The sequence below is a fragment of the Dipodomys ordii genome, unplaced genomic scaffold (genome assembly GCF_000151885.1).
Source record: "Dipodomys ordii isolate 6190 unplaced genomic scaffold, Dord_2.0 Scaffold104, whole genome shotgun sequence".
Lineage (NCBI taxonomy): Eukaryota > Metazoa > Chordata > Mammalia > Rodentia > Heteromyidae > Dipodomys > Dipodomys ordii.
Genome location: NW_012267320.1, coordinates 4,997,660 through 5,014,469, shown reverse-complemented (window position 1 = coordinate 5,014,469; position 16,810 = coordinate 4,997,660). Strand labels below are relative to the sequence as shown.

General features: G+C 44.5%; 1 protein-coding gene across 1 annotated transcript in view; it reads right to left on the bottom strand.

Annotated features, from left to right (window-relative positions):
- Tiam1 (T-cell lymphoma invasion and metastasis 1) overlaps positions 1-16,810 on the bottom strand; it is a 350,718-nt gene that overhangs the window by 51,320 nt on the left and 282,588 nt on the right. The window contains exons 14-16 of the mRNA XM_013027533.1: positions 11,851-11,932; positions 6,465-6,551; positions 779-1,003 (exon numbers count right to left, since the gene is read on the bottom strand). Coding sequence (XP_012882987.1) covers positions 779-1,003; positions 6,465-6,551; positions 11,851-11,932 — 394 coding nt within the window. The remainder of the gene's footprint in view (positions 1-778; positions 1,004-6,464; positions 6,552-11,850; positions 11,933-16,810) is intronic.

The window sequence follows — 16,810 nt, the reverse complement described above, 5'->3', positions numbered from 1 at the left end:
GGCCAGTCCCACACAAAGTTAGGAGGAACTTGTTTAAAAACAAAAGGGCTAAGGGCATGGCTCAGGTAATGGAACCATGGCCCAACAAGAATTACAAATCCCTAGCATAGTTAAAAATATACAAGCATTAAAAAGTAACACAGTCCTGGCAAACAAGCCAAGGAGAAAGAGATACAAGCAAGTATGAAGAGGGTCACGTGGTCAGAACCCAAGAGAAGGAAACAACTCTGTGAGGAAGACTTCCAAAGCAGGAAGATTCCAAGCTTCTCCTGTTAAAATGAGATCGCTGGAGGAAGCGGGAGAGGGGGAAGAGCATCAACTCAAGACTTCAGGCTAGACCCAACACAACGCCTGTACTCCAGGCATCTCGGCTCTCACAGGATGAGAAGCTGGCCTCGGTGGTCAGGGGCACAGTCACTGGGAAGGGCCGGCTCGAGGCTCAGCACCTTCTGTGAATGCCAGCACGACGTCTCCATATCTCTAGCCATGACCAAGAGCTGGAGCCTCTAACATGTGCTCGTCTCCAAATGAGGAAGAGTGGAGCGTTACAAAGCCAAGTAGGTCTGCAGCAAAGCAGCTGTTCTACTGCAGAGCATGTCCCCCGTCCCTCTGATGTTTCAACAGGAAGTGCGGGGTCTACCATCACCCCACCTCTCCCTCCCAACAGATGGCAAGTCGTGTGAGATGTGGGAGCCACACGACGCGCACGTTCTGGGCCCTGGCTGAATGAGCAGAGCCATTCCCTGGGGCTGGCAGCCAGCTCTGTGCAGAGCCATACCTGGGTTGCTGGCGAGGAAGGCCAGGGGACTGTCGCCGAGGTCCGCAGGGCCGTCCACTCGGTGGGGCGGGCTCTCCAGCAGCTCCGCTCCTCCCTCCAGCTCAGGGTAGGTCCTCACCAGGAGACCCAAGGAAGGCTGCAAGAGGAAATCCTTGAGCGTGGAGGAGTTCAGGGTGCCGGCAGCACGATTGTTGATCTCAAGAATCTCATCCCCCGCCTTCAGGCCTGTCGGTGAAAGATGGAAAAAGTGTTCATTCACACACAGATCAGCACAACAGCTTCAAAGTTCTGCCAGAAACGGCATTTCCAAGCCTCCTACGAAGGCCCCAGGCCCCAGGTGCTGCTGGGAGCAGTCTACAAGGTTCAAAGGTAATGACAAGGTGATCCCATGGCCTGGCTTCAAAAGGCTGGAGGAGGCGCCCTTACAGCAGGCTTATTCTGACCCCCGAATGTCCCCAACAACAGCTCACTCCTTCGATCTTTGTCCTGGGAGCATCTGCTGATTTCTCCTCACAAATGCTAATTCTAGCTTTCTCCCTACAATGTTGTGCTCTGATTGTTACAAAGTCTGTTTTATACACACTCGTGTCTATTGATCATTTCTCTGACAACATAATGCTGTTAAGATCTCCCTGGCTACAGATATACAAGTGAGGCTATGTATAGCTATGCTCATTCAGAACAATTTATAAATCAAATGTAATCATTTCAGCCTCCCTCTCTTCTCACCATTTAGGGTAAATAGCTTACTCTTCATTTTGCTAGGATCCTCAAGGGGTCTGCTACTTTTGTAAAGCATGCTGGGAAAGGGACTGAATGAAGTTTGGGATCCTCTAAGGAACAATCCCAAAGAACATGAAGTCTGGATTCACTCTATGGAAGGGGAATTAAAAGAATATTCTAGAAGGCTGAACAAGGGAGCTAAGTAGATCCTGGAAGAAAACTAACAATCCTTCAACTAAGACAGGAGGAAGAGTACAGTTTCTTTCACTCCCCCCCCCCCATTTATGGGATTTGAACTCAGGACCTAGGTGCTATCCCTGAGCCTCTCTGGACTCAAAGGCTAGCACCCTACCACTTGAGCCACAGCACTACTTCCGGGTTTTGAGTGGTCCATTGGAGATAAGAGCCTTCTGGGGACTTTTCTGCCCTGGATGGCTGGCTTTGAACTATGATCCTTGGATCTCTCTTTCTCTCTCTCTCTCTCTGTCTCACATACACACACACACACACACACACACACACACACACACACACACACAGCACAAATACAACTGAAATTCATTTTTTAAATAAATATAAAATATACCAAGGAACTTTACAAGTGAGAAAGGAATGAAAGGGAAATATAACTATTTTTCTTCACATGGAGGGCAAAGTTCTATGAGGCAAAGAAAATGGTGGCATTACAACATTTGACTTAAAAAATGCAAAAAACTTTCCATGTGGAAGGCAGGAGTTTGGATGGGTTTTTTGTTTATTTTGGGTCTTAAAGCAACATATACAACTAGCTATTAAAAGGACTAAAAAAAATTTTTTTTAACTTAGAAACAAAACTCAATGAGGTTTGTCAAAGAGAAGCTGCAGGGATCATGTGACTGGCATGTGGGCATTTTTTAAGGTTGAGTTCACATCCCAGAACCTGTGAGCATGACTTCCTAAGGAAGGAGGATTATTGCAGTCAGCTGTAATTAAGTTAAAAAACTTGGGGCTGGGAAGGTGGCTCAGTGCAGAGTGCTTGCCTTGCATGCATGAGGCCTGGGTTTGATTCCTCAGCACTAGATAAGCAGAAAAAGTCGGAAGTGGTGCTGTGGCTCAAGTGGTAGAGCGCTAGCCTTGAGCTGAAGAACTGAGGGACAGTGCCCAGGCCCAGAGTTCAGGTCCCATGATCGACCCAACAAAGAAAAAGAAAGAAACTTGTGAAAAGGTCATTCTGGATTACCTGATGAGCTCTGTGCCCGCTGACAAGTGTCTGTGTAAGCACATTCAGAAGACACAGCCACAAAGATCAAGGCAATGCAAAGAGGGACACCGAGATGAAGTGATGCAGACATGAACCAAGGAATGTCTGCAGCCATTAGAACTGGGGAGAGGCAAGTGAAGGTTTGCCACACCCACCCTGGGCTTTGAAGGGAGCCTGTCTGTGCATAAATCTTAATTTCTGTTCTTTGCAGAAGTGTGAGAAAATAACTGTTGTTTTCAGCTACCCAGTTTCTGTACTTGGTCATAGCAACCTAGCACAAAACACTACAGGGTGCTTTCTGACTCAGTTATTCTCAATCTGGCTGAGTAAGAGCCAGAGAGCCAAGAGCTGTGAGCAATAAAATGCCTCAGGGGGAAAAGGGGGAGTCTTTGTTCCAGCTCCAGGGGGTAATCGCTCCATGACTGTGGTCATGTCATTGAATCTCTCCCAGCCTCAGTTTCCTCATAGGCTAGATGAAATGAAGTAGTCTACATCCAATTCCACTGAAGAGTTCCAGCAGACAGGAATCTGGTGCTCTTTGGCCAAAGGTGAGTGTTTTATTAACCAAATGAAGTCATATTCTGCTCGGAAACCATCCATGCTGTCTAGTGTGACAAAACACATGGACTCCATGGAAGGCAGCCATCAGGAGGAGACTTACAAAACAAGCAACTCTAGGATGAGCCAAAACAATAGGTTCAAGTTGAATAAAGCCTAAAATAAATCACTAGGTACAAAGTGTCAATTCTCCCAGTGTGGCCAACACGAAACCCAATAAAGAGATGCCTATGGTGGAAGGAAAGAGGAGGAAGTAAAGTTAAACTCAAGGCCTGGGGTTCACAACTGGAATCCGAGCTATTCGGAAGGCTGAGCTCTGAAGATCATGGTTCAAAGCCAGCCCAGGCAGATAAATCCCTGAGTCTCTGATCCCCAAACAACCAGCAAAAAGCTGGAATGGAGATATGGCTAAAGTAGTAGAGCACTAGCCAGAAAAAAAAAGAGTATTGAACTGCGTGCATGCGTGCGTGCGTGAGTGTGTGTGTGTGTGTGTGTGTGTGTGTCTGTTTGTCTGTCTGTCTGTCTGTCTGCATGTCCTAGCCAAAAGGCCTATGTAACTTATAAACAAAGCAAACAAAATAAGCCTTAAGTTCAATTGACATAAACAGCACACTGAGCTTCAGTTAGGCTGAACTGCACTGGACTTTCCCTGGCTGCACATTCTAAGGTCATTTTCACAGGAGCACTGACACCTGGGTGATGTCAGGGCCACAGTATACACTCCAATAAACAGGTAGAGGAAAGGGCTGATCTGGAAAGGGAAAGATTTAGCAGTTGTAACAGGATAGCTTTCAAAGACTGCCTCAAAAGGAGAATCAAGCTAAGAGCAGGAGAAGAAAGCTGAAGGAGGGCGATACTTAATCATCACCTATGACACAGAAAAAGGACTCTGGTCCACAGCGAGCCCTCAGGGAGGGAAGGCTCGTCTTCAGTTAGATGCTGCATCTAACATTATATACTCAAAGGATCTTTCTTGACACTCCCTCTCACATGAAGAGGGCTGAGCCTGTGGCCCCAGAAGACAGGACATACATTAGATTATTCCTGCATCTGCACAGACCCTGCTCCACTGGGTGAACTGATGGGCGACCACCATGTTTTCACGTTGCACCAGGGCTCTCGAATTCAAAGAAGTAAAACAGGATGTGCGCCGTGGATTCCCCACCCCCAAGGCCACGTCAACAGCACACTAGGCACCCTTGTGGCTGATAAAGATCGGCCTCAGGGGTTGAAGGATGCACAAACCCTGCCACCTCTGTTCTTGGCTGAGCCTCAGCTTACTCTCTGTGTTTGGCCTCTGGACTGCCCAGGGCCAAGAAAATACTGAAGGGGGGAAAAAGGAAAGAAAAATCCTTCCCATGACAGTTAGCAGATCAAGAATTCTGACTTTTATTTCCTACTTGTCACGTCTGCTGCCATTTCTGGGCACAGCTGGTCTGTGGGTTTTGTTTTTCCCATGTTTATAGTGCAGGGAGCTTGCAAGATGCAAACCACCCAGAGCTATGCTGGAATCAGCCCATGGAGGAAGGTCGACAAGATGGATAATGACTCCATTCAGCAGTCCTTTCCTAGAGGAGAGTGGTAACCAACTATGCCTAAGCTTAGTGGCTATTTAAAGACACATAAGATCATGCAGAAAGACCCATGTGACCACCAGACAAAAACAGTAGTGGTAACACAGACAAGCCATGGGCCGGCCAGAGGCCACCAGAACTAGGAGGAGGTAGGGACGACCACTCAATCTGAGAGGCTCCGAAGGAACTAGCCCTCTGATACCTTGATCTGAGACTTCCAGAACTGAAAGAAGAGAGGACGACACTTCTACATCTATGTTCACTACTCCACTGTTCACAACAGCCAAGCTATGGAAACAGCTCAGCTGCCCTACAATAGATAAGTGGGTCAAGAAAATGTGGCACCTATACACAATGGAATTTTACTCATTCATTAGAAAGAATATTATTTGCAGGACAATGGATGGAACTAGAAGAAATCACGTTTTAGTGAAGTAAATCAGGCTTAGAGAAACAAACAGCACATGTTTTCTCTCATATGTGGAAGCTAGATTTAAAATACAACTATGCATGATAACATATGCAGGCCTCTGAGCATTTACACAAACTGACTAAAGGAGGGTAGATTAGGTGGGGTGGGGAGGATGCAAAAGCATAATTCTTTTGAATAACTGTCTATCAAAACCAGTACCAGTACCAGAAAATGAAAACATGTCTGGGGGGCTGGGTAAAGGGAGAGCACAGAAATGAAGGAAGGAAGGGTAAGTAAATGCAGTCATGATATTCAATTCATATTATGTACAAAGTGAACTATGTAACTTGAGGGTCAGGACAAAACGGGGGAAATGGAAGAGAACAAAAGGAGGGGTAACACTGATCAAGAGAGCAAGAAGCACTGGACTCACAACTCTACTTATGGAATTGTAACCCCTTTGTACAACTATTTAATAATAATAATAATAAAACAAGATGCTCTTAAGAGTACAGCAAAAATGGAGAATTGGGATTCGAGAGTAGCTCAAATGCACTGAGAGTCAGAAGGAAACAGGCAGGATATAACAGGAGTTCTTTAAAGTAGGGGCAGGGCCAGGCACTGGTGGCTCATGTCTGTAATCCTAGCTGCTCAGGAAGCTGAGATCTGAGGATTGTGGTTCAAAGCCAGCCTAGGCAGAAAAGTCCATGAGACTCTCATCTCCAATAAATCACTCAGAAAAAGTCAGAAGTGGCTCTCTGGCTCAAATGGTAGAACACAAAAAGGCTCAGAGACAGTGCCCAGGACCTGAGTTCAAGCTGCAGGACCAGCAAAAACAACCAGAGAGGGGGGCGGGGAGGAGAGGCAGTGGCAGAAAGGCTGATCTAGATTCCCCAAGTTCTCAACTTCTGCAAAGACTGTCTAAGACTAGAAGCAACCGACATCAGCTTCAAGGAGCATTGCCACTTCAACCAATGGCTTTCCACCAATGCGGACCAAGGCCCAGAAAGGTTTCTCCACATGGTATTTCTCACACCCGTGAGTGAGTAAGAGTAAAATCCATATTCCTTGAAAACGTCGTTGAGGAGAAAATGTCCAAGTACTCTTTTTATAGCCTTTCTCATCCACCAAGGAGAGAAACCCCAAGGGAAGACAGAGAAAAGGCATCCATAGACTTACCTTTCTTGGAAGCTAAGCCAGTGTCCTTCACGCTGTTCACGTATAGCCTCCGAACCCCATCCTCCTCCACCGAGGACAGCAAAAAGCCTACAGAACACAGAGACAGCATTGCAGAAATCATATGTGCTATCCGTGCCGCCAACAACAGACAGTGTGTGCTGGAATCAGACATGTTTCACGTTTGGGGGTTCTATTTGGGGATGAATGTTTTCCTTTTCTTGTTCCTATGTTTATAAAGCAAGCTCACTCTACAGAAGTTACTATTTGTAAAAATAAACATCAGTATGTACATGAGTGCCACCTACTAATCAATGCAGGTGGAAGGAAGTGAGCTAACAGCACCTTGGTTCTGGGCAAGTATCCTTCCTTAGCCTTTCCCCCTCATCTCCACTGTGCAGAACAGGACTGGCTGTGTCATTACGATCTGTTATGCTTTTCTCACCAGGTCAATGTCTTGGCAGACTCGGCCACTGTCACTGGATGTGCTTTGTGTTCATCCCTGTGCTACTGTGAGATGCTGCTTCCTTTAGTAACAATGCACAAAAAAGGAGTTAAATGGTAACTTAGTTTACAAGTCCATTTGAAAGTGGCACTGATTGATTCCATATGCTATTAATGACCTAAGATTATGAGCTAATTTATTTTGGGTTTAGCTACTCCTTCAGAAAGGAAAGCAATCAGGCACTGGTGGCCCATACCTATAATCCTAGCTACTCAGGAGGCTGAGATCTGAGGAACAAGGTTTGAAGCCAGCCATGGCAAGAAAGTCAATGCAACTTATCTCTAATTAAACAAAAAGCTGGAAGTGGAGCTGTGGCTCAAATGGTAGAGTGTTAGTCTTGAGCACAAAAAGCTCAGGGACAGTGTGCAGGCCCTGAGTTTAAGCCCCAAGACTAGTACAAAGAGTGGGGGGAGGTGAAGAGGGGGAGAGGGAAAGGGAGAGAGAGAAAAAAAGGGGAGGGGAAGGAGAGAAGGAAAGAGGTAGAGCAACGCCCAGGCATTCAAAGTGGTGTGAGGATCTCAGGTGTTCCAGGTCCCGTGTGTGCATAGCTTTCTGGGAAAGTCTTTCCTATTCAATCTGTCCAGACCAATACCTTCTTTTCCAGAAGGGAAGTTCCATGGTAGCTACTTCTAAAAGGGTCATGGGTATGAACACAATTGTAAAAAATCTGCAGTATTTTCAGCTCTGGGAGCAAAAGAGCCGCATGTTATAGATGCCTGTATAACACAACACAAAACAGAGACAAGCAAACAACAAAACAAGAATTCATTCCAAGGCTAGGGAGCCATGGAAAGGTACCCTTAGTGTGTGTTTAGTTCGCAGGACCAGAAATGTGTAACCTCCCAAAGGCATAGCTGCAGTTCGCTGCCACTGCCGCCCCCGCGCCACAGCCCCTCCCAAACACCACCCACAAAGCACCAGCCACTGCCCTGAGGACTTTCCACAGGCTCCATCTTATTCTTCTTGAAAAATTCCATTCTCACAGAAACTTAAGAACTTTCAGATTCAGTTTCAAGACACCTACAGACATATCTTTCTACGTGAACCATTTGAGTCAATCAGCCTCAACTTAGCTCTATTTCTTTGCATTTCAAAGTGAATGGGTATGTCATGATTAAAAAAAAAGCGGATAGGATTCATTTTATAATATTCTGATGGGTACTCTTTAAAAAATTAGCATCCAAAAGGGGTAGGCCAAGAAACCAGCTTGTTTAACTAGAAGAGAACAGAGATCAGGTTGACGATAGCCTATGGCAAGGAAGCTAAAGTCAAGGGGCATGGCTCAGGTGCGTGTGCACTCTGTTCCTTCTTCTCTTGGTAGTAATGAAATGATGAAGTTCATGTCCAGGAGTGAGGGAGGGCCTCCAGTCAGTCTGACGACTGAGTGACTATGAAATCTGTACCTCGGGACAGATACGAGCCTGGAAAATTTCTGTGACTGGAAAGACGGCAGAAGAAAGGATAACGGTTGTAATTCCTTTCTAAGGATCACTTAAGGAAGCCAGAGCCTCCAAATGTAACCAGCAGCCAGGGGTCAGGCCAACAAGAACTCCATTCTATGTTTCAGAGAGACAACTCGCCTACATTTCACTGTGTGGAAGGCACACTGCCGTGGGGTCTAAATAACCATTCCTACTTTATCAGACATCAAAAGAAAATTGTATTTCCCACAGCTGGTTTATTTTGAGGTAAAGAACTAATTGGCTAATCATCAAAGTCACACTCAGACTCTTTTAAATAGGATAGCAATGCTCTAATTCCAACAAACTAGCTCTAACCTAGACTGTGAAACAGGAGGCAGAAGATAACTCCACATACACCTAATGACTCCACAAAGGAAGCTGTCAGCTGTGAAAGCAGGAAGTAGGAACTAAAAGAATGACCTAGAGAAGGAAGGAAGAGACTGATACTATATGTAGGGCGGTGGGGGGAAATAAGAAAACAAACTGATGATGAGCAGAAAAATCCCTCCCCCTGAAACGGGTGGACAAAGAAAACTCTCAGCATGATAAACAACAGAGAAATATTCCAGTCTTGGTCCAGTATGCATGCAGACAGCAGGGCAGTCATCCACAGGGAGGACACAAGGCTAACAGGGCTGAGAAATACCCAGAGAAAGAGGAACGCTGACAGGAGACATGGTGTATACTTCCACTTACAGAGCAGCCTGAGGATCGTGCTTCACCTAACATCACGTCACCACTCAAGCTTATTTCTACAGTTAAGTTTGAGAGACACCTAATGGCTGCCGTGGAGAGAGGTAATAGAGACAGAAATGACTAAGTGTTAACTGTTTACAGCTGTTCAGTTATTTAAGAAGTTAGATCCTCCCTAACATGTTCCAACATAGAAAAGCTAAATTTGGGTCATACTCTGTGTATGTATGTATGTGTGTACGTGAGCTGCTGTTGTCATAGTTTTTACATATACTAAAGCCACACTTGGGAAAATATTAGCGTTGGAAGTTCTAATGGGGGCTGAATTTAGATTCCCATCAGAATCTCAAGATTGGAAATCTCTAGCCTTCTCAATCACCAAGCTACTCAGGAGGCTGAGATCTAAGGATAGAGTGGGAAGCTAGCCTAGCTAGACAAAAAAATCTGAGAGATTCCTATCTCCAGTGAACCTGCAAAAAGACATAAACAGAAGCGTGGCCCAAGAGGCAGAGTATCAGTTGTGAGCCAATCAAAAAGAGCCGATCAAGAGTATGAGGTCCTGAGTTCAAGCCCCAGTACCAACACACATGGAAAAAAAGAAAGAAACTCCAGTGCCTTCCAGTTTCACTTCCTGTGTTTGTGATTACCTGTGGTAAACTTTTATTCGAATATATGATTATAATGGTCTTCTGCTGACAATCGCTTGGGGTGCCTAACTTACAAAATAAACTTTATCATTAGTATGTTTGTGCAGGAATGACCAGTGTTGAGAGCTTGACACTAGCCACTATTTCAGACAGCCAGGGGGATTTAATAATCCCAAACCTGAAGATAACGGCAGCTACAACATAGCGGTGTATGCCCCGTCCCATATCACTCAATCTCAGAATAAATGAATTTAAAGAGCTCTGAAACTCAGCCTGCTCTTGATCCTTGCTATTTTACCTTTACCTGACAGAAATTAAGCAAACTAAAGAGATAAAGAGCAATCTCATGGAACAAGTGACTTTGGAGGATGGAATATTTATTTACACTCCCTGCCGCTAATTATGGCTTTAATGCAGAGGTCACACTTCTACATTAGCCTTTTCACACACAGATGTGACTCTCTGCTGCGGGGGAAAACTGTCCTTGGGGCTTTTTGATGTCTTTCGTTCTAAGGTCAAGCTGTAAACAGCACGAAGGTACAATGCAAGCAGTCAGAGCTTCAAAATTAGGTTCTCTTCTAATGAAGAGGCTAAGAGCCTTGATGAAGCTCTCTGAAATGAGCATTCTCTGTTTGCAGGAAAAGATGGAGGGGAATATACTAGTCTGTAAAAAGGTGGAAGATTTTCACATGCCAAAAGTCTTTAGAATCAAGATGACCTATGCCATATACAGAGGGTCTTCGATCATTCTACCAAGAACTTTGATCTCCTCCCAGTACACAGCAGGATCTCACATACTCAGTAGGGCCACAAGATTTGCCTTGGTCTATGACTGACTGGAAGTAAAGCAATTCCCACTTTACCATCTCTCTCTGTCCCCCAGGCAAAGCAACAGTTGATGTCTCCAGTGACAACTGTTCTGGCTGAGTGCTGAAGCACTCACAAAGGATGCACAGTGAATGGGAGACAGCAATCTCAGCTCTGAGCCAATCAGCAGGCTTTAGTGACTGTTCATAACTTTGCTCATTTCTTCTCCAGACTGAGAGGGACAGTATGGATTTCCCTGTTGATTTCACTCAGGTCCCAACTCTTGTTTGTTACTGGTTAAGTCACGCAGTGTAACGTTAAGAGTAATCTTAAACTCATGGACAGGATTGCAGAGTTAACTACCAGGACACAAACAATCATGTGTACAAGCAGGCCTGTTAACACAGAAGGCTTTGTCTGGCTGCAATTCTTTGAAACACCTGCTTTCAACTTACGTCCTTGGCTGGCATCGGGGTGCTTAGATATGGGGACCATCCCTAGCACTCTAACCTAACTCCTGTGCCTTGACTATTTGTGAAAGCCATAAAACTTATGTGGAGCGCCTGCCTTCCTCCTGGGTGGGGTCTAGAACTTTTGTGGGTGCTAAGCAGGAGTTGGGGGGTCCCCGTGGGCACATATATGACCAGCCTTCCAAGAAGACCCCTGGCTCTGAGCCTGAGGGGCATGGATCCCCCACGTGTTGTCCCAACTTGATGCTGGAACTGACTCCACCTATGGGACCCCACTGGGAGAGGAATCTCGGTGTAAGCACACCTATGTCCACCCTGCTACACGCACTGCTTTAGTACCTTCACTTTGGCCAATCTTGCCAGTGTCATTTCATTGTTATAGGTAAGAGTCACGAGAGTACTGCAGGTTCAGTCCTCTCAGCGGAGGAGCAAGCCCAGTGTGGTCCCGGAGATGCCGACACAGTGTCAGAATCATCCCCTTTGACATTGTATTTATAGGAGAAGAACATGGATGGATAATTCCGTCCCATGGAAGGACATCGCTACACAAACCAGTCTGCTCTCACTGTTTCCTTCTGACGAGAGCAGAGCCCCAGTGATTCGTGGGAAGAAATGCATGGCGCCCAGGGTTACTTTGTCTGTTTCCCCAGTTCAGCGATTTACCACAGCACCATGGGAGCCAGAAATGCTCCATGTGAAACGAACCGCAAGGGCTTCTCAGTGGATTGTAGATCACTGCCAACGGGCCCCTGCAAGGCTCAACTGGACCCCCATGTACCAGTGATGGAAGACAAGCGAGCCTACCGTAATTGTCAGCCGCTGCGTCTGCCTTCTCCATGTGGATGCTTTGCGTGACTTTTGGACAAATTTCAATTTCTTTATACAGCTGAAAATTACAAAGAGGAAGCTAGTTAGGGTGACATTATAAAGAACTTCTGAAGAGCAGTCATTATTCAAAGTAGAAACTTAGAATTCCTTGTTTCACTCAGCACGTCTTTTCTCACCTTGTTAAAAAAAAAAAGAGTGTAAAAATTTAAAGAGCTAAAGTAACTACAACCTCTAATGCTGGGAGAGGAAGGGGTGTGTATCAAAGTCAAGAATAAGTAATAAAGACCTTGGCATGGGATTCATGGAAATAAGAGAACTCTCTGCTCCCATTCTATTCTACTCCCATACAGCCATTTTGTAAAAAATTCACAATATTACAAATAGAGACAAAGACAGTATTGGTTTTGGGGTTTTTTGTCAGTCATAGGGCCTGAACTCTGGGACTGGGCGCTGTCCCTCAGCTCTTTAGCTCAAGGCGAGCGCTCTACCACTTGAGCCACAGTGCCACTTCTGACAAAGAGAGCATTGAAACAAACAAGGAATTATGTTAATAGATAACATTCTTTTTTAGCCACAGTTTGCCAAAGTTAGCCAAGAAGAAACTGATTTTTATAAATGAATCACCTGTCTGGAAACCTAAGAATGTCTAGATAGATTAATTTTACAATGCCAAGATAAGAATGACATACAGGCTGCACATCAGAAATGTTTCTTTCGAAGGGGAAAAACAAATCGCTTAAACAGGAATACAGGTGGACCCATTGCAACAATGAGATGTACAAGTCGTTATGCTGAAAATGAACTTTACAACTTTGGTGGGGGGGGGGGGGGGGGGGGGGGGTTGGGGGGGAAGGATGGGAAGGGGAAACAAAGGAGGAGGCTACAATGCTTGACAAGAAATGTATTCATTATCTTGCCTATGTAATTGTAACCCCTCTGTACAGTATTTTCACAATTAAAAAAAATGTTTCTTTCCTTCCAAGCCCAGTGAGACAGACCTGTAATCCTGGCACTGGGGAGGTTGAGGCAAGAGGATGCTAAATTGGAAGCAAATCTGTCTCAAGAAACTAAGGGCTGAGAGGCGCAGGACACGGTGGTCTCTTGACTAGCGCATTAGGCAATGGATTCTTATCGTTAGGACCACAAAAAAAGTTATCACTCAAATTAATTGATAGTCGCTTTTGGTATATCTGAACCTAATCACAATGATTCAGGAATTTCCAATGATATATGTGTGTCTTTGCATTTCACATAAACTTTGAGACAATCTCTATCTTAAAAATAAAGGCCGGGGCACCAGTGGCTCACCCCTATAATCCTAGTTACTCAGGAGGATCTGAGGATCACAGATCAAAGCCAGCCCTGGCAGGAAAGCCTAAGAGAGACTGATCTCCAATTAACCACCAGAAAACCAGAAGTGGCACTGTGGCTCAAGCGGTAGAGCTCTCGCCTTAAGCTGAAGAGCTCAACGACAGTGCCCAGGCCAAGAGTTCAAACCCCACAACCGACCAAAAAAAAGGGAACAAGGCTGGTGAGGAAGTATTTTACTCAATTCCTAAGGCCAGAACACACAGAGATGACACCTGAACCCTTGCTGGCTCCAGTGCTAAAATGCTTCACACTCCACTAAGATGCCTCAAACCTTGGGGAAATGAGCCGAAAGCTGAAACCCAAAATTGAAGGCAAAAATCTAAACACTGATAGGACAAAGTCATGTACAGAATGTTAAAACTATTCGTTGATCTTGAAATGCAAATAAAATTTTATGCATGCTATCTAAGAGAAAATGTATACTGTATCACTAAAGCAAAGTCTTGGTGATTCTCTGACCACACAACCTTCTGAAAGAAACGAGTTTATTCAGACAGGTAGAAAAGAATGCCAATTACTTTCTCTCAACTCACTTTGGCCATCTGAGAGGTGAGCCTATTGGATGACAATTCGGGAACCTGGGATCAGTCTGTTGTATATAATAAATGTTGGGGGATGGGAGAAGAACCTGGAAAGCACATCCCAGATTCATTTGAACATCCTCTCCTAGTGTAAGTTCCACCACGTGCCACATGGTAGGGGCATCAAGCGGAATGTGATTTTATTTGTATACTTCAGAAATATTTCGTATGTTCCATATCTTACCTATAGTAAGTAATGCTGCAATAAACATAGTCGTGCTGGTAGCTGTAGTGTGGTCTTGTTGTAAACATTTGGGTAAATGCCCAAAAGTGGGATTGCTGGGTCATAGGCGAGCTCCCACCCAGATGCCCCTCAGTAGATGAATGGATCAAGAAAATGTGGAATTCTATGCCTCCATCAGAAAGAATGACATTGCCCCATTTGTTAGGAAATGGAAAGACTTGGAAAAAATTATATTAAGTGAAGTAAGCCAGGCGCAAAGAAACATAGGTCCCATGGTTTCCTTTATTTGCAATATCTGTATATGTCTGAGTCAAGCAGAAAAGGTCAGATAAGGTGATGTTAGGGAAATGATTCCTAAGGTAAGTATTCAAATGTTTTTGTTTCTTTCATGCGATTGTTTCTAACACAGTTGTAAGATTATTTCTTTGTTGCTTTGTATGTCCCTCCCCATAGTATAACCCCTGCTTTTACTGTATTTGATGTCGGTATAATTTGTGGAGGGGAAGGGGAAAAATGGATCGTTTAAATAGGGATACAGGTGGATCCATTGTACAAGTCGTTATGTCGAAAACGAACTTTACAACTTTCGTGCGTGGGCGGGGGGGTGGGGGCCGGGAGGAGGATGGGAAGGGATGAGAAGAGGAAAAAAAGGAGGAGGCTACAATGCTTGATAAGAAATGTACTCATTATCTTGCCTATGTAATTGTAACTCCTTTGTACAGTATTTTCACAATAAAAAAATAAAAGAAGAAATATTTCATATGTATTAATTTCCCAAATTTCTTAGAAGAAATCAGTTATATTGATTTTTCTTTTTTTTTGAGGGGGGGGGGTACCAGTTCTGGGACTTGAACTCAGGGCCTAAGTACTGTCTCTGAGGATTTTTTGCTCAGAGCAAGCATTTGAGCCACATCTCTACTCCTGTCTTTTCTGAGGGTTAACTGGAGATAAAGAGTCTCAGGAACTTTCCTGCCCTGGCTAGCTTTAAATCGTGATTCTCTGATACCACCTTTCTGAGGAGCTAGAATTACAAACATGCTCCACCAGCAACCAGCTTATATTGATTTTTAGTTCATGAAATATAATCAACAAAATTATAAATCACAACTTCTTTAAATAAGGTTTACAGCACATATCCTAACACCACGTAATGCTCAAGGAAACACTATCTACAGCTGAAAAAAACCACTTGGGATTTCATGGGTGCCTTCATGAGTAAAAGCCACATCTTTCCACCAGGTGGCAGTATGTAGCTGGTCTAACAGCCTGGGCAAAGATCCAATAGGAGCACAGCTTCCTGGACCATCTTTCTTGGGTTTTGTTTTTACTTTTTCTTTTTTGGTGGGTCATGGGACTTGAACTCAGGACCTGGACACTGTCCCTGAGCTTTTTTGCTCAAGACTAGCTCTCTTTGAGTCACAGCATCACTTGTGGGTTTTATGGTGGTTAATTGGAGATTAAGAGTCTTAGCAACTTTCCTGCCCAGGCTCACTTTGAACCACAATCCTTTTATCTCAACCTCCTGAGTAGCTGGGATTACAGGTGTGAGCCACCAGCACCCAGACTTTCTTGATCTTTTGTAATACTACCTCCCACTTTTCTTCACAATTGCTTCTTTTACTGCTATCAGAAAACTTGGGATGACATACACAGGCTCTCTGGCTCAGTCTTCTTTACCCTGGTTAAGACTAAAGCCAGGTTTAATAAAGCTCTGATGGGGGCTGGCAAGGTGACTCAGTGGTAGAGTGCTTGCCTTGCATGCATGAGGCCCTGGGTTCGATTACTTAGCACTACATAAACAGAAAAAGTCAGAAGTGGCGCTGTGGCTCAAGTGGTAGAGTGCTTGCCTTGAGCTGAAGATCGAGCACAGGGAGAGGGCCCAGGCCCAGAGTTCAAGCCCCATGACCAAACAAATAAACAAAAAAACACTCTGGTAAAATATATGCTATTTCAAGAATAGGTGAGCATTAAAATGGATTTTTAATGAAATCACAATGTTAGAGGTTAGATGTCTTTAGCAATGAAGTGTCACCCAAATTCCCTAGATTTGATTAAGCCAATAATGCAGCATGTTTTCCTTGCTTTCAAAAGCTGAATAAGGCCAAGCACACATACTAGGGCTTGACCTCAGGGCCAATGTACTGTCCCTTAGCTGTTCGGCTCATGACTGGTGCTCTATCACTTGAGCCACACCTCAGCTTCAGGGTTTTGAACTTTCCTGTCAGGGCTGGCTTCAAACTATGCCTCAGACCTGACTCCTGAATAGCTAGGATTATAGGTAAGAGCCACCAGCTCCCAGCTTAGTACGGGATTTTGAGAAGCAAATGCCTCCACAGACCTCAGCCACATTCCTGATCCTTCCATAGACTGTGAACAGACAACCAACTAATCAGGAAAAAAAAAAAAAACTGCCAAAGGAGTCATTTATAGTAACACAATCAGGAAAGCAGATAAATTGATCACCTCCAAGGGTAAGAGAATATTTGATCACCAAAACAAATATAGTAAAAGCCTTTCAAAATGGTCTTTCACATCTAGTACTACTCACTTTTACTACTATTAATCTGACATGGCAGAGAATAGAGGTTCTGGAAGTCAGACATGTGAATGTAATTTATGAGGATGGCTTCCGGCCTGGGCAGAATTTCTGAGACATCAACATCAGATAGGAGGAAGGCTAGGAAGGAGCACAAACTATTTGTGGACTGATGCATACTGAGACAAAAGGACATAATCTAAATATCTAAACACTCCCAAAGAAATATGCAGGAATGCTTCGCTCAGAAAGTCTCTACTTTGG